Below are 25,979 nucleotides of genomic sequence, written 5' to 3' on the forward strand. Positions count from 1 at the left end.
AGCCGCTGTTGCCTCTGGAGTCCCGTGAACCTCAAGGTGTAGGATCCTCCAGAGGTTTGCAAGTGTGCATAAAGCTATTATTTCGGCCACCCCTAAACAATGCTCACAAGCAGAAACGGTTGCAGTGGGCTCAGAAATACATGAAGACTAATTTTCAAACCGTGTTGTTTACTGATGAGTGCCGTGCAACCCTGGATGGTCCAGATGGATGGAGTAGTGGATGGTTGGTGAATGGCCACCATGTCCCAACAAGGCTGCGACGTCAGCAAGGAGGTGGCGGAGTCATGTTTTGGCCTGGAATCATGGGGAGAGAGCTGTTAGGCCCCTTTAGGGTCCCTGACGGTGTGAAAAGGACACCTGCAAAGTACGTAGAGTTTATGACTGACCACTTTCTTCCGTGGTACAAAAAGAAGAACCGTGCCTACCGTAGCAAAATTATCGTCATGCATGACAATGCACCATCACCATATATATATATATATTATTTTTTTTCCTCTGCTGGAGTAACACCTGACGTTACTGTTCATAGACCGTGTAGTCTGGGGATCCTCCTGGACCAGAATGTGATGTCAGGGGAAACCTCAGAGCCGGAGTCCCAGAGAAGCCCTAGTAGAGGCTCTGCTCCGTAACTCTGTGGAAGCCACTGACATTACTGTCCATGTATGGACAGTGATGTCAGAGGCTTGCCCAGAGCCGGAGTCCCGAAGCAGCACTAGCACTCGGCTTGGGATTCCAGCTCAGCTCCGGGATTTAATATTGCATTACACAGGACTAATCTGTGGGTGTATATTATATATATTAGTTTTTATTATTTTCTGCATTGTAGAATCAAATTAGACAAAGATATGACAACTATGAAGGAACACATATGAAATGAAGTAGTTTAATATGAATGTGTGTACCAATCCTGCCTCTGCACAACACAACTGATAGTCTCAAACACATTATGAAGGCAAGAAATGCAAGAGGCATACCTGTTCATTGAAAACCATTCCAGGTCACTACCTCCTGAAGCGGTTTGCCATAATGCCAAGAGTGTGCAAAGTAGTCAAGGCAAAAGGGGGCAACTTTGAAGTCATTTTTAAAGGTACTTCATTTTATCCAAGCCATTACATTAGATATTTGAAGGTAGGTTCAGTATCTCAAAGTAGAACTAAAAATTCAAAAGGGAACACACAATTCTCACCTCTGTTTCTTTGAATATATAACAGTCTGTTGGTTACTTCCAGTAGTCTTTTTAACTGCTTGCTGTTAAGCTTCCATCCACTCACCAACTTCTCAGTCACAAATATTCTGATCATAGTTAACCATTCTGAATCCTCATGAAGTGTTGAGGAATTTGCCAAGGACACCATAATGTCACATAATGTTAAATTTAGTAAATTATGATCCAGACCATTATGGGAAAGTAATCCATCTTTGATACTACAAAAAAAAAAAAAAGTGAGACAAAGAGTGTTATGGAAGAGATGACCTATTAGCGATTACCAGAATACAATGTTAATGAGAATTGCAGTCTTCACTAACAGAATCAGTTCATTTCGCTGAGGAGCATTTCAGAGTCTCCTTTGTTGCCCTACAGAAGCGTTCCACAAAATATAGTTAAAGTATTGAGGGAGTTCGACAAACCTACTGCATCCTGTCCAGTTTGCCGAACAGGGAATAAACAATGACGGCATCAAATTTGCATGTATTTTATTAAAAAAATATCCATGCCCAAAACAAATAAGGATGAACAGGTCATGTTGTAAAATGTGACCGGTATACAAAGTTTGAAAATATTACCGAATATACCAGTAAATAAAATATTAAAACATACTGCAAGTAATAATATGAAACTCAAATAAAATGTCCAGCATTAAGTGTTCACTTTAATGACTTACCCTTTCTTTGTTTTTTTCTTCTGTTTTAAAGGATCATGAACAGTGTATGGAAAATGCTTCATAAAATGATGCTTGAAATCTTTGAGATAACTCTTTCTAAGCCAACCATCCTGTTGGAAAAAAACAAACAAACACATGCAGCTGGAGGTAAGCAATGCATTATTTCACGAGAAGCATCACAGGAATTAGATATTTTTTTACATGTGTGTAATGTAACCATGCGTGTCCATGTAACATAGGAACAGTAGGTGCCAAAACACAATCATCCGGATACAACCACCATTATTGGCAGAGCTTGCTAATGTTATATTCTAATGAGCCCACTCCTGCCTTCATTGACAATACAGAAGGGTAGTCCTGACACCGCTAGGAAGAGGAGAGAAACAGAACCTCTTACCCATGACATAGTCATTGTATCTCCCCTCCCTTACAAGGTAAATGGACATTTAATTTGTTTCTGTTACTTATATAGCGCCAACATATTAAGCAGCACTGTACAGAGGTCCACACTTATTGTCCCCATTGGGGCTCACAATCTAAATTCCCTATCGGTATGTTTTTGGGGTGTTGGAGGAAACCAGAGTCCCCGGAGGAAACCCACGCAAACACAGGGAGAACATACCAACACCGTGCAGATGTTGGCCTGGATTGGAAACCTGGACTCCAGCGCTGCAGTGCTAACCACTGAGCCACCGTGCTGCCCTATGGTGTCCCAGTCAGTACGAGTTCTGACACTCACATAACCCCTTTTCTACCCCTCTTTTACAATTTGGTAGCAAGATTCTCAGCTGATGCGGTGTGTAAGAATTATGTCCTTTTATCGTTTAAAACATGGAAATATTTTGCTGTGGTTTTTTTTTGTATTCTGTTATTGTGGTGGCAAATACATTAGGTACTCCCATTTACAGTGAAGGAAATAAGTATTTGATCCCTTGCTGATTTTGTAAGTTTGCCCACTGTCAAAGACATGAACAGTCTAGAATTTTTAGGCTAGGTTAATTTTACCAGTGAGAGATAGATTATATAAAAAACAAAACAGAAAATCACATTGTCAGAATTATATATATTTGCATTGTGCACAGAGAAATAAGTATTTGATCCCCTACCAACCATTAAGAGTTCAGCCTCCTCCAGACCAGTTACACGCTCCAAATCAACTTGGTGCCTGCATTATAGACAGCTCTTACATGGTCACCTGTATAAAAGACTCCTGTCCACAGACTCAATGAATCAGTCTGACTAACCTCTACAACATGGGCAAGACCAAAGAGCTTTCTAAGGATGTCAGGGACAAGATCATAGACCTGCACAAGGCTGGAATGGGCTACAAAACCATAAGTAAGACGCTGGGTGAGGAGGAGACAACTGTTGGTGCAATAGTAAGAAAATGGAAGACATACAAAATGACTGTCAATCGACATCGATCTGGGGCTCCATGCAAAATCTCACATCGTGGGGTATCCTTGATCCTGAGGAAGAGGAGAGCTCAGCCGAAAACTACACGGGGGGAACTTATTAATGATCTCAAGGCAGCTGGGACCACAGTCACCAAGAAAACCATTGGTAACACATTACGCCGTAATGGATTAAAATCCTGCAGTGCCCGCAAGGTCCCCCTGCTCAAGAAGGCACATGTACAGGCCCGTCTGAAGTTTGCAAATGAACATCTGGAGGATTCTGAGAGTGATTGGGAGAAGGTGCTGTGGTCAGATGAGACTAAAATTTAGCTCTTTGGCATTAACTCAACTCGCCGTGTTTGGAGGAAGAGAAATGCTGCCTATGACCCAAAGAACACAGTCCCCACTGTCAAGCATGGAGCTGGAAACATTATGTTTTGGGGGTGTTTCTCTGCTAAAGGCACAGGACTACTTCACCGCATCAATGGGAGAATGGATGGAGCCATGTACCGTCAAATCCTGAGTGACAACCTCCTTCCCTCCACCAGGACATTAAAAATGGCTCGTGGCTGGGTCTTCCAGCACGACAATGACCCGAAACATGCAGACAAGGCAACAAAGGAGTGGCTCAAAAAGAAGCACATTAAGGTCATGGAGTGGCCTAGCCAGTCTCCAGACCTTAATCCCATCGAAAATTTATGGAGGGAGCTGAAGATCCGAGTTGCCAAGCGACAGCCTCGAAATCTTAATGATTTACAGATGATCTGCAAAGAGGAGTGGGCCAAAATTCCATCTAACATGTGTGCAAACCTCATCATCAACTACAAAAACCGTCTGACTGCTGTGCTTGCCAACAAGGGTTTTGCCACCAAGTATTAAGTCTTGTTTGCCAAAGGGATCAAATACTTATTTCTCTGTGCACAATGCAAATAAATATATATAATTTTGACAATGTGATTTTCTTTTTTTTTTTTTTTTTTTTTTTTATATAATCTCTCACTGGTAAAATTAACCTAGCCTAAAAATTCTAGACCGTTCATGTCTTTGACAGTGGGCAAACTTACAAAATCAGCAAGGGATCAAATACTTATTTCCTTCACTGTATACATGAGACATGCGATATAGTGGAGTGTGAGATATTTAATAATGCAACCACTGGCATTTAGGCAACACTGTCCAGGTATTTAACAGGTTAATAGGTTATTGAGGAGCAGAAGTTATAAAGTATTTCTACCTACAGCAACATCTCATCATCATATCTATCAGTGTGAGGAGCAACTCTTACATTCTTCTACCCATCTCCGGTGTGGTTTTTTGTTCATGAGATTATATAAATATATATACACTTTATTAACATGACAAGATCTCAGAGACAGATAGCCATTTTATAAATCATCTATGTAAACATCAATTATCAGCCCAAATGGCTGCTGGACTATAATAAGGGGCTCTGCCCACTGGTTCCTTGCCTGAGCGTTGTTGTATACCCTAGTTTGCCTTGCAAATGGTCTCCCAGTGTTTTCCAGTTCCCAGTGTTACCCGTTCCTGCTGCCTGTACCCTGTATCCTGTGCTATCGTATCTACAAGTGAAAGTCAAATCGTGCCTTCCGCTGCATCCACTGCTGTGAAAGTCAAGTCCTGCTTCCGCTACTGTCAACATTGCCTCAGGTACCCGTTCTGAACTATATACATTGTTTTGTACCTTGTTGGCCAGCTGCTACCCCGCTACGCGGAGCGGCCCAGTGGGTCCACACCCCGCGCCGTGACAATCTAGAGCAGAGGTGTCAAACTCCTTTCCATGGAGGGCCACATCAGCCTTATGGTTGCCTTCAAAATTGCCGATTGTAATTGTAAGACTGTATAAATGTAACGGCTTGCTTAACTGTTAAAGGGACATTCTGTCACCAGAATGTCAGAGTTAAACTAGTACCAGGGTATTGTAGAGACTAACCGGTTTCTAACGTTTATTTTCAATTTCTGCTTACTGCCTCCTTTGTAGAGAAATAAGTTTTATTAAGTTTATGCTAATGAGCATTTAGGTGCAATGAGGGCGTTACCATTCCACCTAAATGCTCATACTTCTCTTCCCACTTCGATACCCCCTCCCTTCTTACATTGATGGACAGGGGACAGGCAGCGTAATCGGCAAGTTCATGCCTGGCCCCGTACGATCTGTCCCTGCTCGGCTTATGCGCAGTACGATCTTTCTGCTAGAAATTCTATATCGGCAGTACTGCACTTGCGCCGAATATAAGGCAGGGACGCGCACACGCTTTACAGATAGTACGGGGCCAGGCATGAACGCACCGATTACGCTGCCTGGCCCTGTCGATCAATGTAAGAAGGGAAGGGGTTTGAACTGGGGAGCGGAGTATGAGCATTTCGGCGCAATGGTAACACCCTCATTGCACCTAAATGCTCATTAGCACAAACTTAATAAAACTTATTTCTCTACAAAGAAGGCAGTAAGCAGAAACTGAAAATGAACGTTAGAAACAGGTTAGTCTCCTCTACAACACCCTGGAACCAGTTTAACGCTGACATTCTGGTGACAGACTCCCTTTAACGAGTAGTTACATTTGTATTAATCCACAGTGCCCCAGATGGTAATAATGATCCCTCAATGGTCAACACAATAAAAGTGCCCCTTCTGTAACCGTGCCCCCACACCGTAATAATGCCCCAGTTGGGCCGCTGTAGATAGCCCAACACACACCCCCTTGTACAGAGTGCCACACAAGGCCCAGAGCGCCCCAGAGCAAAGAGCGGTAGCTTACAGCTACCAGTCTGCCTGACGTGACTCAAATTTAGTAGGTCATGAGGAGGAGGTCTGAGTGGGGTCGGTGTTGGCCCGGGAATATGCCAGTCCAGTCACCTAACGTGAGGTCAGCTGACTGGAATGGCCCACTGCCGGTACGGACCTTACTCAGACTTACTCACTTAGCCGCGGCCTGCATATTTTCAGATTGAAAATAAACCCGCGGCCGCCTACTCTTCCCTTTGCACTGCACGTCCTTTTTGGCGCTTGCGCAGTGGGAGAACTAAATCCCGGACTGTGCTTTTTTTTCTGCTGGCCACGACGGACAGAAAAAAAATAAATAAATAACCTGTTTTTGCAAGCTTAGAAGTCCTGCTGTTGTGGCGCTGCATGTAAAAACCTGATTCAGGTTCTTACAAGGAGCGGACTTTGGCGAGAGAGCGAGAGCGAGATCACATGACTGAAGCCATGTTGCACTACACAGTAGTAATCGGTTGGCGATACCAATCTACTATGACATAAGCCTCATGCACTATAAGAAGTGTATTTGAGCCGAGTTTCTAATACATGTACGATTTCCTATTCTAGAAAGAAGAAAAAAAAGTAAATAAACTGGATAACCCGTTCAAATACCATAGGGCCTGATGAATAAATCCTTTCCTGCTTAAGACGTCTAATACGCAGAAGTTCCTTAACACGGTACTGGATTAATACTTTACCGCAATAGATATCTCAGTCACAAGCAGGTGCTACTTTCTTGCATCGTGACTTATTTCCGTCGCTTATGTCTCGTGGGTACTGCCACTGTACCTACAAGATCAGCGGCAGGAGCACAGCTTTTATACACAGCAAGGCTCCGGCCGCAAATGCAGGATTTGGAGAGCTCTAATTCCGGCAGTTTAACCCCTTAGATGCCGCGGTCAATAGCAACCATGGCATCTAAGGTGTTCCACAGAGGGAGCGGATCGCGGGGTGCCAATGGGCTTCCATGGCAGCCAGGGGGCCTAATAAAAGGTTCCCAGGTTTGCCATCAGTAACTGCCTATAGAGGCATGGCCTAATAGTGTAAAACTTACAGGCAATAATGCTTTGGTATACTAAGGGTAGGAACACATTGGGCATATACACAGCAGATTTTCCACAACGGATTTAATTGCGGAAAGTCTGCAGCGTAGTACAGAAGGAGCAGAGTGCATGGAGATCTGAAGAAATGGAGGACTGGAGGATCTTGCTGCAACTGATTGCTCAGGTCGTTCGGCACATCCTACTGCTTCTCCTGGAGCTTCCATACTGGTTGCTTGGTTGGAGAAGGAGCAATCTTGGTTCAGGCCTAAAATAAGCCTAGCATTGGCTGAGGAGGCTCCCAGGCTATGACGCGCTGTAGCCCCTCCTCCCCAACTGGGATGTCAGGACACCGCTTCCTGGGACGTCCGGGAAGCGGTCACTGCAGTGTGCCGGCAGCGGCCAAACACTGGGCCATGAGTCCTGGCTCCCTCTCTGTAAACTGGGGCCAGGCCTGACCCCAGGAGAAGCCTCACACCCCCCCCCCCCCAGAGGAGAACCCACCCGCAGCGGGAGGAGCTTAGCACCTGCGTAGAGGGAAGGGGTGACCGGGAGAGGAGGGGTATAGCAGCCCCAAACTTAAAGGTTGCTCCCGGAGAGTCTTACACCGTACCTGCTGGAGGGTCTGCAATCCCTGAGAGTATGTCTTGATCCGGAGGACAGGAAACCTGACTGGGTGTGTGGAGAGATGGGTCCCTTTTTTTTTATATTGTCAAGCTTCCTGTCCAGTGTATGGGATGTCTCACCAGATTACACTGTAAACTGTCATTTAAAACGAGATTACGCTTGCTGTGCTGTAGTGTCACACAAACATTACCGAAGTTTTAGGATTGTGAATAGACATCACATCCTGGCTGGTAGTGATCTCTATTCACTGTCAGGACACTTGAGTAACGTTAGTGTGTGAGTATGTGGCTGCACATAGTGATCTAGCTAGAACACTATGTGCTGTGTAAATGAATGGGGAGAAGTGTATGACGCTGATTGGTCAGAGTCATACACTTCTCTCCACAACGCCCACTTGGTCATATAGTAAAACACACCCAGTTGTCCATTAAGAAAGTCATTAGCATAAAGCTAATATAGGTCATAACTGTCAAAAATGATAGTTTTTCGAAATAAAAAAAACACTGCTGTAATCTACATTACAGCGCCGATCACATCATGTACAAGATAGGGAACTTATAAGGTGGTGACAGAGCCTCTTTAAAGGGGTTTTCCCCATCAGGGACATTTATGACATATATACAGGATAGGTCATAAATGTCAGATAGATGCGGGTCCAACCTCTGGGACCCGCACCTATCTCTAGAACAGGGCCACCTATATAAACCCCGTTCTACCGCTTTGTGTTCCCGTTGAAGCGTGTGATTTCCAACCATGTTCGATGAAGACAGCGTAGCTCGCTGAGCTGCGCTGTTTTCCTAAGTCCCATAGTAGTGAATGGCAGTTACAAAAACAGCGTTGCATGCGAGCGACGCTGTTTCCGTAACTCCCATTCAGTTGTACGGAACTTACGGAAAAAGCCTCCCGTTGATTTTAATGGATGTTTAGAGGCGAAAGACGTTCCAAGACCGGGTACAACACTTTTTTCCTTCTGATGAAAACGGTTACAAATCGAAGTATAAAGCTACTTTGAACCAGAGACTTAAAAAGGGGTTTTCCCCATCAAGGACATTTATGACATAAGTGTTCAACGGGAACACAAAGCAGTAGAACAGGGCTTAGGTGGCCCTATTCTAGAGATAGGTGTGGGTACCAGAGGTGGGACCCGCATCTATCTGACACATCCTGCGGATATGTCATAAACGTCCTCGATAGTAAAACCCCTTTAATCCAGTCTCTAGGGCCACTGAACTCTTGTGAATCACTCTAATTACCACCTTTTGAATATGCGATGGTCCACTAATATTTGATACAAAGAGGTCATATAGTGTGTAAAGAAGTAAAACAAAATACCATTTTTTGGGATTCATCCTGGTGTTCACTTAGCTTCCAAAGTAGAGAAATGATGCTCAGCACTTGCTGTAGAAGATGATGTGCTACAGGCTCTAGAACTTTTTCACAAACATCCCCCATGGTCTTTTCAGGTGCCTCCTCAACCCAGCATTCTATCAAGATTGGAACAACTGCTTGAATAAACGCTTTCAAATTATACGACGAGAACCCTTCATCGGTGTTGGTAGATACGCCTGCGATCATCCTTTAATAGAACAAAAGAGGAGGAGATAATTTAACACAAGCCAAGAAATAGTCGAAAAACAAATATAGAATTATCGGCATGGCCTCAGTCCCATTGTACAGAGTCAAATAAAGCAACATTAAAAAAATAATAAGTCACCATAGAAGACGAAGTTACTCTAGTCTATATATGGCGCTGTGTTTGTAAAATATGTACCAAATTTAACTCTGGTGAACGAGTGTTTATACGAATGCTAGTTCCCCTATCACTGGCCTGTGTAAACACACATCAACGATCGTTCGCCTCCATACAGCTTGCATCGGCCCTTTTAAGACGAGTACGATAGACTTGTCATATAGGCCTTCAGTGCTTGATATGGGCAGAAACCTGCTTGTATAAGTCAGCCTTTATTCTATTCTTTCAAGAATTAAAAAAAAATAAAAATAAAAATTGGGCTGTTGAACAGTTGAAACTGGCACCTTCCTATAGTACCATATTTTGCACAGCATACAGAATAAGTGTTTCTCTGGCCTTAATCAGAACCTTTTCATGTAAACACTTCCGACATATGCCACCTCCCCGACAAAAGGACACACTAGGCATACATTGGGTAAATGTGGCCCTATGAAGACGTTCAGTTTATGAACTGGATGCTTTCATGGCAAGTACACTCCTCATACACTGTAGGGTTAATAGACCCTTCTACTTTATTAGTCATCCTGCATGACACAAACGCATGCCCTACTAGTGGCTTATGAAAGCGGGTTATTTTATATGGACTATTCCTTTCATTTAAATTAAAAAAGAATGTTTATTATTTAGAACGAATTGTTCAACCTTTTGACGACTAAGGCCTTCAGCGTTTAAATGTTTACAACAAAATTTGGCCACTTTTTGTTTGCAGCACTAATGGGAAGCTCACATTGTGCTAAACCAGAACTATTTACAGGCAGGACTGCGGCAGACAATTACTGGGTGCAGCGGTCATGTCTCCGCAGCAGCCAGTGGACACACCATTGCTTCAGATGTGTAAATAAAGCCCTGCTTGGGAATTAACCCCATAAGGACCAGGCCAATTTTGACCTGGAGGACCAGAACAATTTCCCAATTTTTCCTCTCTGAATCCAGACGCTCATAACATATGTATTGTTCGACGTAGCTGTATGAGACTTTTTTGTGGGACGAGCTGTACTTTACGTAGGCGGCATATTTAGTTTTTTTTTTTTTTAAATCAATTTTGCTGTAGTTTCGTATTTATTGCTTTTAAAGTCTGCACAAATTTTTCATAAACTATGCTAGAAATAAATGCTATACATTTTTTCTACTTCTGGGGATGACGAAATCTGAAATAATAGGATTTATTTCTGTCTCCAGCATTCCTCTGTAAGCAGATTGCACAAAATAGTGATCCGTGCAACCCCGAGTCAAACAGATGCCCGTTAAGTCATGGGTTTCTAGAATGACAATGGCCTGAATGCAGAAGTTTCAGTCCTGCATTCGGACTGAAATGTTAAATACAGTGCTTGCCGTTTTTGTGTTTAGCCTTTTTTTATGACAGGGAGCAGACCTGGCTTTTCACGGGGCTCACCAAAAGCCTTATTCCGATGTGCCGTAAAAAGAGATGACCCGTGTCGGGAGAAGCGGGTGCTCCGCTGTCTAACGACGGCCAGGCTCCCACTCTAACGTCTGGTCAAATTTAACTCAGATGGCAACAGTTTAGTCCATTAGATGCCGTCAATAGAGACTGTGGCATCAAAGCGGTTTACAGAGGGAGAGAGCTCCCTCTGTCACCCATGGCTCAAATGTCTGTATGCCTATTAGGCCATGCCAAAGGCATGACCTAACAGACCATCAGTTAATTTTACACCGTATAGAAAGATTTCCACAGCGCTCACTATAAAGGCAAAAAACACTTGCCAGCTCCATGTGCCCTGTTCATATGGATGCGCGGCTGCGTGCTTTTTGCGCAGCCGCCATGAATATGACACTCCGCTTGGATGTTTGTAAACAGAAAAGCATGTGGTGCTTTTCTGTTTACATTAATTATTTTACTGCTGTTGCGCGAATAACGCTTGTCCCACGAAAGTGCTTCCGTGGGGCATGCGTGATTTTCACGCACCCATTGACTTCAATGGGTGCGTGATGCGCGGAAAACGCAGAAATAGAGAACATGTCGCCAGTTTTACGCAGCGGACTCACGCTGCGCAAAACTCACGGACAGTCTGCACTGCCCCAATATTGACACTTGTTCCTTGTTTGCGTGCCAAGTTTACAGCTGAGCGTAGTGCGCTTGCGCAGGACTCCGAGTGTGTTCCAAACACCGGATATCCGGCAGTGTCGCGCGCTATTTAAATACCTTCTCGGGGTTACTTTTTTCAGACTGCAATCTGAGAGCGTCTGGTAGACGCCGTCCACACCACATCCTAACGATTATCAGGTATGCTCACTTTCTTGTTACAACTCAATGGCTATTCTTTCTTCATTAAACCTTTATTCTGTGCACCGACTAATATTACCGGTTTAGGTCATGGTCTGATAATGATATATTTCTTAGCCCCTATTGATATCATCAGTTCCTGTGAAGGCTTACTTTTATAAATATACCTGACATAGTAATATCTTTAGTATCTCATTACATGTTGCTTAGGTGACAGTTCTAATCTAAAATTTATTCTTACCTGTATGCGATAGTACTGTATTGCATGAATATATATACATGTCTGTACAACCCTCATGGTTGATGCATTACTTCATATGGTGATTTATTGATCAATATATATGCTTCAATATATATGCTTTGCTGACTTAGTCTGCTCTTTACATTGTTTATTATGTGTGGTTTTTTTCTATTTTATATTAGTTTAGTCTTTTCAGTTGTCCGTTATATTTTATTATGTCATTACATACGTTATACATGTTATGTTATTACAGCGATTGTGATAAAGACCTAGGTGAGGTCGAAACGTCCAAGAAATATCGCTTGAAAAGGAATATCGTGTATGAATTATTCATAATAAAATTATCTTGAAAATATCTCGAAAAAATCATTGGAGTGCTTCTAGGTTTTATTGATCACTATTGTGGGTCATCCAGCCCGAACCTTCATAGCACCAATACTACGTTTATAGAAGGTGTGCATCCTTACATATTTGAGAATATGCACTGCCCCATAGACTTGCATAGGTCCGTGCGACCCGCGTGAAAACCATGCAGGCTGCACGGACGCAAATTACGTTCGTGTGAATCCCCCCTAACAGGAACTCCCCACTCAAAGACCAAAAGGGATTCCAAATTCCATGTCCAGAAATACTATCTGGGCAATACTTAAATGGTTAATTAAAAAAAAAAAAAAAAACTCTGTGGCAAAGTTGTTGTAGTGTTTAACGCATCCCAAATATGCAAAAAGCAAAAGCTATGTTTTGACCCCGTTGGAGTCTTTTTCAAGCATGCTTGAAAAATACTCCAGCGGAGTCGAAACACAGCTCCTGCGTTTTGCATATTTGGGATGCGTTAATAAACATTACAACGTTCGGTCTTCAAGTTTTTTCACCAGTTAGTTTTACCCTGACAGGCAGTAATGCTTTGGTGTTCTAAGTATATCGCAGCATTATAGAAACTATTAAAGCATCATATTGTAAAACTCTTAAGTGGCACAAAAAAAATAAAAAAAATGTATATGTCAAACTTTATTTAAAAACCGCACAATAAAAAAAAAAAAAAAAGAAAATAAAAACACACTTGTGGTATCACCGTGCCCAGAATGACCCGAACAATAAAGTTGGCCCGTTATTTAAGCCACATGGTAAACAGCATAAGAAAACCAGAGTTGCTTATTTTTTCCATCCCCTACCCCCAAAAAAATGTAATAAAAAAAATAGATAAAGATGTACCCCAAAATGGTACCAATGAGAACTACAGTTCGTCACGCAAAAAAACTAGCCCACATATGGCTACTTCAACGGAAAAATACCAACGTTATGGCTCTTGGAAGGAGACGATGCGGAAACAAATAATTTTCTTCTAAATAAAGTGTGTTTATTGGGCAAAAGTGGTATAAAATAGAAAAACCTATACACCTTTGATATTGCCATATTTGTACCTGTAGAATAAAAGGTAACATGTTATTTACGTTGTACGGTTACGGCGTAAATTGAGGAAGCAAAAAATGGCAGAATTGCTGTTTTCATTCCCCTAAAAATAAGTTAATAAAAGTTTATCAATAAACTACATATGTACCTCAAAACGGTCCCACTTAAAAATACAATACATCCTGCAAAAAACAATTCCTCAAACAGGTCACTCTTCCACCCCACGTGCACCCTGCAATGCAATGGATTGCAGGGTGCCAAAGACTTTTATGGCAGCCTGGGGCCTAACAAAGGACCCCAGGTCTGCCTCTAGGTAATGCCCGTTAGGCATGGCGCGTGCACACACTCATTCCTCGCTCTTGTTGTAACAATGTCCATATCTGATTGGACAGTGTCACAGCCATAGTAACACGCCCCCTTGCCAGTACACACCCCGTTGACTGTTCAGTGTTTTATTTAAATATCGGGCGCCGATATCTAAATAACGGAGGGAGGTAGAAAAAAAAATGTAAAGTGCCCCAGGGTTTGTTCAGCCCTCCCCATTACATGCTGCACGTGTATGGGGAGGTGAAAGGTTCTCTTTAAAAAATAGCTTGGTCATTAATGCCTAAAAAACAGGTTGGTCAGATTATAAATGCCCTATCTCCTACATAATCTGATCGGCGCTGTAATGTAGAGAACAGCAGTGGTTTTTATTTTGAAAAACGATCATTTTTGAGCAATTTTAGATTTAGTTTCTTAAAGACCAACTGGGCATGTTTTTACTTTTGACCAACTGGGTGTTGTAAAGAAGTGTATGAGGCTGACCAATCAGTGACCAATCAGTGTCATACACTGCTCATTGTTCCAGCCCAGGGCTGGAACAATGAGAAGTGTTTGAGGCCGATTGGTCAGCGTCATACACTTCTCTTTACAACACCCACTTGGTCAAATGTAAAAACATGCCCAGTTGGTCTTTAAGAAACTAAATCTAAAATTGCTCATAACTTGCTCAAAAATGATCGTTTTTCAAAATAAAAACCACTGCTGTTATCTACATTCCAGCGCCGATCAGATTATGTAGGAGATAGGGCACTTATAATCTGGTGACAGAGCCTCTTTAAGCTCCTTGTCACCAGTTGGATCAGGCATAAAGGGAAGGTGTCGCGGAATTTTTTTTTATCTAATATTGCTTTTAGTAGGTCATTAAAATAATTTTTTTGGGTTTGTGTTATACTTTTTACTTTCTTTTACTTCTCTATGGGGGCTGCCATTTTTTTTTTCATCTCAGTATGTGTCGATTAACGACACATACAGAGATGGAATACGGCACATACATCCCGATAGAGAATGCAAACGAGAGCCGTTCCATTCACTGCAGCGTACGCCGTCTGTGTGAGAACGGCGCATGCGCCGCTTCCACACAGACCAAAAGGAAGGTCTTTGGTAGAGCGACATCCGGCGCCATTTTCATGTGGACCGGAAGCCGCGGCCGGACAGTAAGATGACGACTTCCGGTCATATGTTCAAGGCAGCGCAGACGCAAGGAGCGGAGGCGGCAGGAGCAGGGTGTGTGTGTGTGTGTGTGTGTGTGTTACTGTCTGATTACCACTGTATATAATTCTCCTACACTGCATTCGCTCAGAAAACGGCGGCACACAGTGTAGGAGGTTTGAACATTCAACCCCCTCCTTTCTCCTGCCACTAGCCAGAATAAAGGAGGGGGGATTGTGTGAGGACACTAGAGCGAGTGAGTCTACTCCAAATCTTCAGCATAAAGCAATGAGGTTGCTTTACCACATTGCCAATGCTGCAATTTTGGGAATTGCTCCCTCTAGTGACCAGCACATGGAAATTTTATAATTTAGAATCTAATTTATAATATTTCCTGACTTGTGAAAAAATTAGAACAATGTGTAATCATTTATATACTAACTGTTTAACTGGAAAAAAAAAAAACATTTCTAGCGACATTCCCTTTAACAAAAAAGTCTGAAAATACGTAGCTGTTTTCAGGGAAAACAGCCTCTGATTTTCAGGCGCTTTTGAAGCTGAAAATGAAGCTTCTTTTAATTTGGAGCTTCTTTTGAGGCGTTTTTCATAGTGTTAAATGAAAAATTAGCTCCAAAAAACACCTGAAGAAGTGAGATGCACCTCTTTTTACGGATTGTCTTTTTACGCTCCTTTTCATAAAACAGCGGCGTAAAAAGACGCCCCGTACAAACTAAATGCTGTTTTTTCCATTGATTTCAATGGGCAGATGTTTGTAGGCGCTGCTTCCATTTTTTCAGGCGTTTTTCGGGCGTAAACGCCCCGAAATATGCCTGTAAACATACCCTTAGGGTATGTTCACAAGGCTTATTTTAGGCCGGAAAACCGGAAGCAGCGAAAACAGGGTTCTGTTCCGACGGGCCGGTTTTTTACGTGGCTGATTTGAAAAACGGCCGCGTAAAAAAAAAAAACAGCCGTGAAAAAGTGCAGGTCACCTCTTGGGCCGTTTTTCCATTAACTCAATAGAAAAACCGCTCCAAAGACGGCCATAAAAACGCCACGAAAATCGCGAGTGGCTCAAAAAATGTCTGAAAAATCAGGAGCGGTTTTCCCTTGAAAACAGCTCTGTATTTTCAGACATTTGAGTTTGCGAGTGAACATACCACTAAAGAGGCTCGGTCACCAGTTTATAAGAGCCCCATCTCCTACCTAATCTGATAGGCGCTGTAATCTAGATAGTGTTTTTTATTATGAAAAACTATCATATTTGAGCAAGTTATGAACAATTTTTAATTTATGCTAGTTAGTTCTTAACCACTTAAAGGACCAGCCTATTTTAGACCTTAATGACCAAGCCATTTTTTTAAGTTTTTCCATCGTCTCATTCAAAGAGCTATAACTTTTTATTTTTGCGTCGACATAGCTGTATAAGGTCTTGTTTTTTGCGGGATAAGTTGTATTTTTTAATAGCACCATTTTTGGTTACATATTATTTATTGATTAACTTTTAACTTTTTTTTTTGGGGGGGGGGGGGGGGGGGAATAGAAAAAAATATATAGCAATTTCGCCACACTTTTTTGCGTCCTAAATTTACGCCGTTTACCGTGTGGTATAAATAACACAATGACTTTATTCAGTGGGTTGTTACAATTGCAACGATACCAAATTTGTATAGTTTTTGTATGTTTTACTACTTTTACACAGTAAAAACACTTTTTTCAAAATGATTTGTTTGTGTCTCCATATTTGAAGAGCCATAACGTTTTATTTTTTCGCCGATGCGGTTGTATGAGGGCTTTTTTTTTCGGTACCATTTTGGAGTAGATGCGACTTTTTGATCACTTTTTATCACATTTTTTTAAGGCCGGATTCACACGAGCGTTTTGCGCGTGCAAAAGGTCCATAAAAGCTCCGTGTGTCAGCAGCATATGGTGCGTGGCTGCGTGATTTTTATGCAGCCGCCATCATTATGACACTCTGTTTTTATGTTTGTAAACAGAAAAGCACGTGGTGCTTTTGTTTTCATTCATTCATAGTTTTGGACTACTGTAGCGCGCGGCACACGGAAGTGCACTGTTTTTACGCACCCATTGACTTCAATGGGTGCGTGATGTGCGAAAAACGGGCAAATATAGGAAATGTTGTGAGTTTTACGCAGCGGACATATGCTGCGTGAAAATCACGGACAGTCTGAACGGCCCCATTGACTAAATCATGTGCGTAGCACGGACGTATTATACGTTCGTCTGAATAAGCCCTAAGGCTGGATTCAAAGAAAACAGCAATTTTTGCATGTTTTTTTACGACGTTCACCGTGCGGGTTAAATTATGTAATAAGTTTATAGTTGGGGTCGTTACGGATGCGGCGATACCAAATAGGTGTCACTTTTTTACTTTATTTTGTTAATAATAAAGCAGTTTGTAAGGGGGGAAAAGTGGGTTAATATTTTTTTTTTCACTTTTTTACTAGTCCCACTACGGAATTTTACTATGCGATTGTCCGATCGCATTTATAATACACTGCAATACTTCTGTATTGCAGTGTATTATGCCTGTCCGTGTAAAACGGACAGGTATCTGCTAGGTCATGCCAGAGGCATGATCTAGCAGGCATTCATTACAGGCAGACCTGGGGGCCTTTATTAGGCCCCTGCCTGCCATCGGAGACAGACACTCGGCAATCTTATCGCCGGGTGTCAGTGGGATGAGGGAGCTCCCTCCCTCTCTCCAAAACCACTCAGATGCGGTGCACGCTATTGAGCGCCGCATCTGAAGGGTTAAAACGGGTGAGATCGATACGAATACTGAGAGCAGGGAGATTGGACAGCTCCCTGCTCTGTTTACTTATTCCGATGCAGCGACGTAAAAAATCTATTGCATCGGAATAAGGCCCGTTAGTGACAGACGTAAAAACACTATGGGGCGATCACTAACGGGTTAATGACCAACTGGGCGATGGAAGAGTCAACAGACATCGCCTCCAGCCGTGCCAGGACGTTTATCTGAATCCGCAGCAGCTGGAGGCTGTCTGCTCAGTCTTCCATGGCTCCAATGAAGAACCTGTGTGAGGAAGTCCCATCACAGCGTGATCTCGCGAGATCACGCTGTGCAGTGAAGCAAATTGGGCATGAATGAAGAGAAGTTTATGGCGCTGATTGGTCAGCATCATACACTTCTCTTCACAACTCCCACTTGGTAAAAAGCTAAAAACCGCCCCGTTGGTCATTAAGAAAGTCATTAGCATAAATCTAAAATTGTTCATAACTGTCAAAAATTATCGTTTTTCAAAATAAAAACCACTGTTCTCTACATTACAGCACCTATCAGATTAGGTAGGAGATATGTAGGCACTTCTAATCTGGTGACAGAGCCTCTTAAAGGACGGGTGTCGCGAAAAACAATTTTTTTTTTTTATATAATATTGCTTTTAGTATGTTCTTAAAATAAATATGTTATTTATTTGTGTGTTTGTGTTTTACTTTTTTCTAACTTTTACTTCTATATGGGGGCTGCCATTTTGTTTTTCATCTCTGTATGTGTCGATTAACGACACATACGGAGATGGAATACGGCAGCTACAGTGCATAGGAGTCAATGAACGGGAGCCGTTCCATTGACTCTGCTCTCTGGCTCTGTACTGCGCAGACGCAGGTCAGAGTCACACAGCAGATCAGCTGTTTGCAGGGAGAGAGCAGGCGCCATCATGCAGACCAGCTGCACTGCAGGTAAGATGTGTGTCTTGGATCGCGTCACAGGGAATCCCAGTGATGCGATTGAGGGCCATACCATACCATATATGGACAGACGGCCCAGGGTCATTGAAGGACCCCAGGGCTGTCTGACCATATTTCCTGTTAGGGCATACTTTAGGTATGTCCTAACAACTGCCTGTGTACTATCCGTACACAGGCTAATGTACTGGCATATAGATATATGCCAGTACATTTACGTTTAAAAATAAAAAAGTAAAAACAAAAGTAACGTTAAATAAATAAAAAATACACATACACATTTTTTACAACAAACATTCAGTCTCAATACATATATTGGGTATTTGTGCGGCCGTAATAACCTGCACAACTAATTTTTGACATTTATGATGTGTACGCTATAAATAAAAACTTCTCAATTATTAATGTAAAGCACGAGGTGTGATGAATTTAACCTCTATGTGCCTCACATTAATAGTAATTAAAGAGAACCTTTCACCACCCCATACATGTGCAGCACATAATGGTGAGGGCTGAACAAACCCTGGGGCACTTTACATTTTTTTTCCTACCTCCCTCCGTTATATAGATATCGGTGCAGTTATATTTGGCGCCCGATATTTAAATAAAACACTGAACAGTCAAGGGGCGTGTACTGGCAAGGGGGCGTGGTACTTTGGCTGTGACACTGTCCAATCAGATGTGGACAGTGCCACAGCAAGAGCGAGGAGAGAGTGCGCGCGATTGTAGTCTTTTCACCCGAACTGGCAAGGGGGCGTGTCACTGCTACAGACAGTGTAAGCGATGTGGAGAGGAGAGCGCGTTCTTATCTTTTCAGCTCTTGCGAGAGATCAGTCTTGTACTTTGTGTCACTGCTACGGACAGTGTAAGAGCTGGGGAGCGCTTCGGCAGACAATACAAGACTGATCTCTCACAAGAGCTGGAGATGAGAGCGCGCTCTCCTCTCCCCATCTCTTACACGGTCTGTAGAAGTGACACGCCCCCTTGCCAGTTCAGCAGAAGACTAATCTTGAAAGCTGAAGAATGAGAGCGTGTGCGCTCTCACCACTCTCCCCGCTCTCTCACACTCTCCCCGCTCTCTCACACTCTCCCCGCTCTCTCACACTCTCCCCGCTCTCTCACACTCTCCCCGCTCTCTCACACTCTCCCCGCTCTCTCACACTCTCCCCGCTCTCGCTGTAATATTGTCCATATCTGATTGAACAGTGTCACAGCCATAACACGCCCCCTTGCCAGTACACGCCCCGTTGACAGTTCAGGGTGTTATTTAAATATCGGGCACCAAATAGAACGGCACCGATACCTAAATAACAGAGGGGAGGTAGAAAAAAAAAATGGAAAGTGCCGCAGGGTTTGTTTAGCCCTCCCCATTATATGCTGCACATGTATGGGGAGGTGAAAGGTTCTCTTCAACCCCATCACGTACCTTACACAATAACCCAATGTTGTCAATTATGACTGAGAAACATGATGGGGTTAATTACTATTAATATGAGGCACATTCAATATTCGTCACGCTACGTGCCTCACATCAAATAATGGAAGAATTATTTTTTTTATTACTGTTGGCAAAGTATTGTTTTGGTATCAAAAATCGCAATACTACACAAAGTATCGGTATCGAAGCCCAAATTCTGGTGTCGTGACAACCCTAGTATTTTTTTTTTTTTACTTATTTGTAGAATAGGAAATCATAGTTTTCTAATATATACACATGTATTAGAAATTCTGCTCACATACATTTATTATAGTGCATGATACCTGTCACATTAGAAGGGTATAGTCCACAGATTAGTCCTGTATAATGCATCCACATGCTAACTGAATAGGACTAAACATGGCGTCAGTCATGTGACCACCCACACACACAATGTGTTGGGGCAACAGATGACACATCCATGGGCTATGTGAAGAAAACTTATGGTGAAATAACGATAAACAACTAATTCACTATGCATGTATTTACGGTCTCTAGAAGATTTATAAAATAACTGCCTGTCTCTGGGATGTTACCAGTGTTACCGGAATGCCAGTGGTCACATGACTGACGCCATCTTTAGTCCATTCAGTTATTCTATGGACTAAGCTGTGGGCTACCATTTTTTTATTTTTTAGACAGAGGCATCTGCACTGATAAGAAAGGTAGGTGAGCAGAATTTTAAATACATGCATATTAGAAATCTGTATGATTTCCTATTCTATAAATAAATTTATAGAAAAAATAAAATGTGGACAACCCCTTTGTTGCTGAATGTCAAATAAGCTTCATATTTATTGTGACACACCCCACCCCATCTGGAAACCCGAAGAGAGTGGGAAAAGCCAGAAAACAAAAATTACCTTAAAGAAAATGACGAGCTCATATTAGAACGTGTTTCTCCAGAATAATACAGGTTGATATATTGTTTACCATTAGCATGGTTTGCCCAAGAGACATCAACATTTTTCTTCACGGAAACGAGCTTATCTGTGTTGTCCTGAAGTCCTTCCTTGTTGGGAAACCCTTTTGAAGCTCGCTTCATTAACGCTTGCAAGAATTTTTTTAATCTGCTTAGTACATTTATCCGCCACTTTTGGGATGTAATCTTTCGATTTGGATTCACAGACAAAGTCCACATCGATGGTTTCTCAATGCTTTTTATTTCTTTAGAGCTCTTCTTATGAGATATAAGTTCCAGGAAATTGTTCACCAACATACTACTGCGATCAATCAGTAGATCGGGGTAAGATTCCAAAAGGACGTCTAAAATCTTTAATGAGTCTTCCTGGATACCGATCATAATATGAGTCATGGCAGTGGAGAGATGGGCACTTACAAGAGGAAAGAAAGGAGCAATTTTTTCTTGGGAGATAATGGGCGTTAAATGCTGTAACACAGAAATCGCAGCAGATCTGACCATTTGATCCTTATCCGTAAACACTGCCGCTACCTCACTCATGATAACAGAAATATGCGCATCAATTACTGAAGGATGAGTTGATAGGATATCTCGGAGACCAACAAGAGCGCCATGTTTAACACTGGCGTTGTAATGGTGCATCTGAGAAAGGATATCCTGCAAATAAAAACACAATGTGTGAAACGGTCACATATAAAACTAGTAAACGCTCTCACTTTCAGCGGACTCCATATGTACTCTCATTACTCCAGAGTTTCTACCTCTAATTGTATCTATAATTGTCCAGATAGTGGACCTGGTCATCCAGTGTAAACTTGGTAGGAAGCAAATTCTCCTTGCTCTCTCTTCACAGATTTCCACCAAATAATAGTGACATGTTAGATTACGTATAACCCCTTGGCAGCAGGTCACGTACACTTACATCGCTGCCACCAAAGGGTTAACACTTTGCACCATAAATGTACATTGCTGTAATGGCGCAGGCTCAGAAGCGGAGTCTGCGCCATCACCAGCGGGTGTCAGCTGTGTATTACAGCTGACACCCTGCTGTAACGGCAGGAACTGGAGCTAGCACCGATCCCTGCCGTTTAAAGGCTTAAATGCCACGGTCAATAGAGACAACAGTGTCTAGGTGATTTGTAGCCGATCAGCTCAGCTGCGACATGATGGTTTCTATGGCTACCGGTTGCCTAACAATGGCCTCCTGGTATGCCAAGTACGGCAGCCCAATAGTCCCTGCTGAAGACGGAGCTAAAAGGCTTGCTAACAGTGTTAAACTGACAGTTCTAATACATTGCACTACATAGGCCTTCAAGTCCCCTAAAAAAAAAAAAACTGTACAGATATAAAACAAATTGTTTATAGTTAAAAGACGAGTCTTTAATTCTAGGGGAAAAAAAAAACAAAAAAAAAAAACCTCATTTTTTTTGTATCGTGGCATGTTGTCCAAAAAGGTAACAATAGAAACTAGAGCACATCCGCTTTGACGGGGAAAAAAAAAATAATAAAAGTTATGGCAGCATATTTTATAATTTTTTTTGTCACCTTGCTTTCTATAAAATGGAATAAAGAGTGCTCAAAAATACCCCTAACATGGTACCATTAAAAACTACAGATAGTCCCGCACAAAATAAGCCCTCATACAGCACCGTCTACAACAAAAAACAAAAAAGTTCTGGCTCTCAGAATAAGGTGACACAAAAAGTGCAGTGTGTTCCAAAAGTGGGATAAGGGTGGGCACCATTTATCAGTGCGACACTCGAGATATATTGTCATTATACCACCTATATGTCATTACTGTACCCTGGAGAACCCGCTTAACGGTTTAAGGTATGTCTTCAGGGGCACAAACTGGGCACAATATATTGTGCACTAAAAAGGCATATCAGTGGAAAATTGCAATTTTCACCATTCACTGAGCATTTATTTCCAGTAAAAAAAACAAAAAACCTGTAGGCTCAAAATGCTCACTACACCCCTTGATAAATGCCTTCAAAGTGTAGTGTCTAAAATGGAGACACTTCTCATGGGTTAGTTTTACGAATTCACCTCAGAGTCCTGTAATTGGAGCCAACGCTTGGTAAATCGCCAAAATAGGCCTCAAATGCGCACGTTGCTTTTTAACCCCTTAAAGAGGCTCTGTCACCACATTATAAGTGCCCTATCTGCTATATAAGGAGATGGGCGCTATAATGTAGGTGACAGTAATGCTTTTTATTTAGAAAAACGATCTATTTTTACCACGTTAGGAGCGATTTTAGATTTATGCTAATGAGTTTCTTAATGCCCACGTGGGCGTGTTTTTACTTTAGACCAAGTGGGCGTTGTACAGAGGCGTGTATGACTCTGACCAATCAGTGACCAATCAGCTTCATACACTCCTCTCCATTCATTTACACAGCACATAGCGATATAGCTATATCGCTATGTGCAGCCCACATAAACACACTATAACGTTGTGGCAGTGTCCTGACAATGAATATACATTACCTCCAACCAGGACGTGATGTCTATTCAGAATCCTGACCTTTCTGAATCTTTTCTGTGAGATTTCCAACAAGGCAAACGTAATCTCGCGAGATTAGGCTTGCCTTGCTGGAAATCTCACAGAAAAGATTCAGACGTGTCAGGATTCTGAATACACATGACGTCCAGGCTGGTAGTGATGTATATTCATTATCAGGACACTGTAGTAATGTTAGGGTTTGTGTATGAGGCTGCACATAGTGATATAACTATATTGCTAGTGTAAATGAATGGAGAGGAGTGCATGATGCCGATTGGTCAGCGTCATACACTCCTCTGTACAACGCCCACTTGGTCGAAAGTAAAAACACGCCCACGTGGGCATTAAGAAACTCATTAGCATAAAGCTAAAAATCGCTAATAAAGTAGTAAAAACAGATCGTTTTTTCTAAATAAAAAGCATTACTGTCACCTACATTATAGCGCCGATCTCCTTATTTAGGAGATAGGCCACTTATAATGTGGGGACAGAGCTTCTTTAAGGCCTGGCCGCTAAGGGGTTAAATATATATATATAATGTATTCAAATTCACTGTATCAATATTGGTTCCATGCCTAAAATCTTTCAGAACAGGTTGGCCATTGCAACCAATCAGAAAGCAGCTTTGGAAATGAAACCGGTGACCTTATTGGCTGCTACAGTCAACATTGAATGAAGACTTATTAGAGTATATTCTAGGTAAGAATGTCGCGTACAGCTAGCGCTCTATAACCACGTACAGATAAATACCGTTATTGTAAGCTTTCTTTTACTGGTGGGGAGCGACGAGTCTTCTCTCAGTTGCTCGCTCAGGTGAATAGACTTAATCCTACAATTGGTCTCGGTAACATTGTCCGCTCGCGGTCTTTTCTTTCCAACCTTCAGCTTTACTTTCTGAAAATCTTCTTGTCGTTTTCGTTTACTCGCCATTGTAGAGCTAGAAGCAACTAAGTCAATTCGTTAGAATGTATTGCAATGTAAACGAGACGAGAAGGCTGTGCCAGTCACTATTCCATAGCACAAAACTACACCGCTCTTTTCAGTCAAAGCTCCATGCAGCATTGCCCGCTCATCTGTAGCAATCTATCAGCTTCCGGGTCACACAAAATAACTTCCTGTTACAATGTAGGGAAAGACCAGAGGGACATACACGAAGCGGTTTCCAGTCGAATATTACCTCATGCAATGCAGTCAAAATGGATAGTTTCCATTCTGTAAAACACTGTGCTTCAAGTTTTGGCTCTCGAGCTATTAATAAACTACAATTCTCAGCATGCGGAGGAGATAAAGATTTCCAACAGCGGGAAAGCCACATATTGGCGCCCACCGAGCTAAATATCACATAACCGTAATGCTATTATACCACGTGACCGCACGGAGAAGCTTCAGGGGCTCGTGCATTGTCCTAGCAACCAATCAGATCACTACTTCAACCCATTCAGGACCGAGTTTATTTTGGCCTATTTCTCAAATCTTAGGGTATGTTCACACGCTTAGGCTGGGTTCACACTGAGTTTTTTGCAGGCAGATTTTGCTCTGCCTGCATGCCTATTTCCGCTGCGTTTTTCGCCCGCAGCCATCGAGCACCGTGGGCAAAAAACAGCGAAATACGCTTTCTCTGCCTCCCATTGATGTCAATGGGAGGTCAGAGACGTAAATGCCCAAAGATAGGGCATGTCGCTTTTTCCCGCGAGACGGTTTTTCCGCTCGCAGGAAAACGCCTCCACCTCCCATTGAAATCAATGGGAAGCATTTTCGGCCGTTTTTTGGCACGTTTTCCGACACCGTTTCCGCGTCAAAAATCTGTGTAAAAAAACTGAACTGAGGGTATGTTCACACGACAGCGTCCGTAACGGCTGAAATTACGGGGATGTTTTCAGGAGGAAACAACCCTGTAATTTCAGCCGTACCGGCATGTGCAGGCGCTTGAACGCAGCGTCCATTCCGGACGTAATTGGAGCTGATTTTCATTGGAGTCAATGAATAACGGCTCCAATTACGCCCCAAGAAGTGACAGGTCACTTCTTTGACGCGGGCGTCTATTTACGCGCCGTCATTTGACAGCGGCGCGTAAATATACGCCTCGTGTGAACAGACAAACGTCATCCCATTGCTTTCAATGGGCAGATGTTTGTCAGCGCTATCGAGGCGCTTTTTTCGGACGTAATTCGGGGCAAAAACGCCAGAATTACGTCCGTAATTAGTGCGTGTGAACATACCCTCAGGCTGGGTTCACACGACCTATTTTCAGACGTAAACGAGGCGTATTATGCCTCGTTTTACGTCAGAAAATAGGGCTACAATACGTCTGCAAACATCTGCCCATTCATTTGAATGGGTTTGCCGACATACTGTGCAGACGACCTGTCATTTACGCGTCGTCGTTTGACAGCTGTCAAACGACGACGCGTAAAAATACAGCCTCGTCAAAAGAAGTGCAGGACACTTTCAGACGTAATTTGAGCCGTTCTTCATTGAACTCAATGAAGCACAGCTCAAAATT

The 25,979-nt window shown here is 42.5% G+C and overlaps 1 protein-coding gene across 1 annotated transcript in view; it reads right to left on the reverse strand.

Annotated features, from left to right (window-relative positions):
- Nucleotides 1–24,797, reverse strand: part of TEX10 (testis expressed 10) — a 108,124-nt gene extending 83,327 nt beyond the window's left edge. Inside the window, 5 exon segments of the mRNA XM_075828190.1 lie at nucleotides 1,187–1,425; nucleotides 1,884–1,993; nucleotides 9,059–9,302; nucleotides 20,912–21,627; nucleotides 24,227–24,797. Coding sequence (XP_075684305.1) covers nucleotides 1,187–1,425; nucleotides 1,884–1,993; nucleotides 9,059–9,302; nucleotides 20,912–21,627; nucleotides 24,227–24,406 — 1,489 coding nt within the window. The 5' untranslated portion in view covers nucleotides 24,407–24,797.
- Between the last annotated feature and the right edge of the window lie 1,182 nt (nucleotides 24,798–25,979).

Source organism: Rhinoderma darwinii, chromosome 5, assembly GCF_050947455.1.
Source record: "Rhinoderma darwinii isolate aRhiDar2 chromosome 5, aRhiDar2.hap1, whole genome shotgun sequence".
In the NCBI taxonomy this organism is placed as follows: domain Eukaryota; kingdom Metazoa; phylum Chordata; class Amphibia; order Anura; family Rhinodermatidae; genus Rhinoderma; species Rhinoderma darwinii.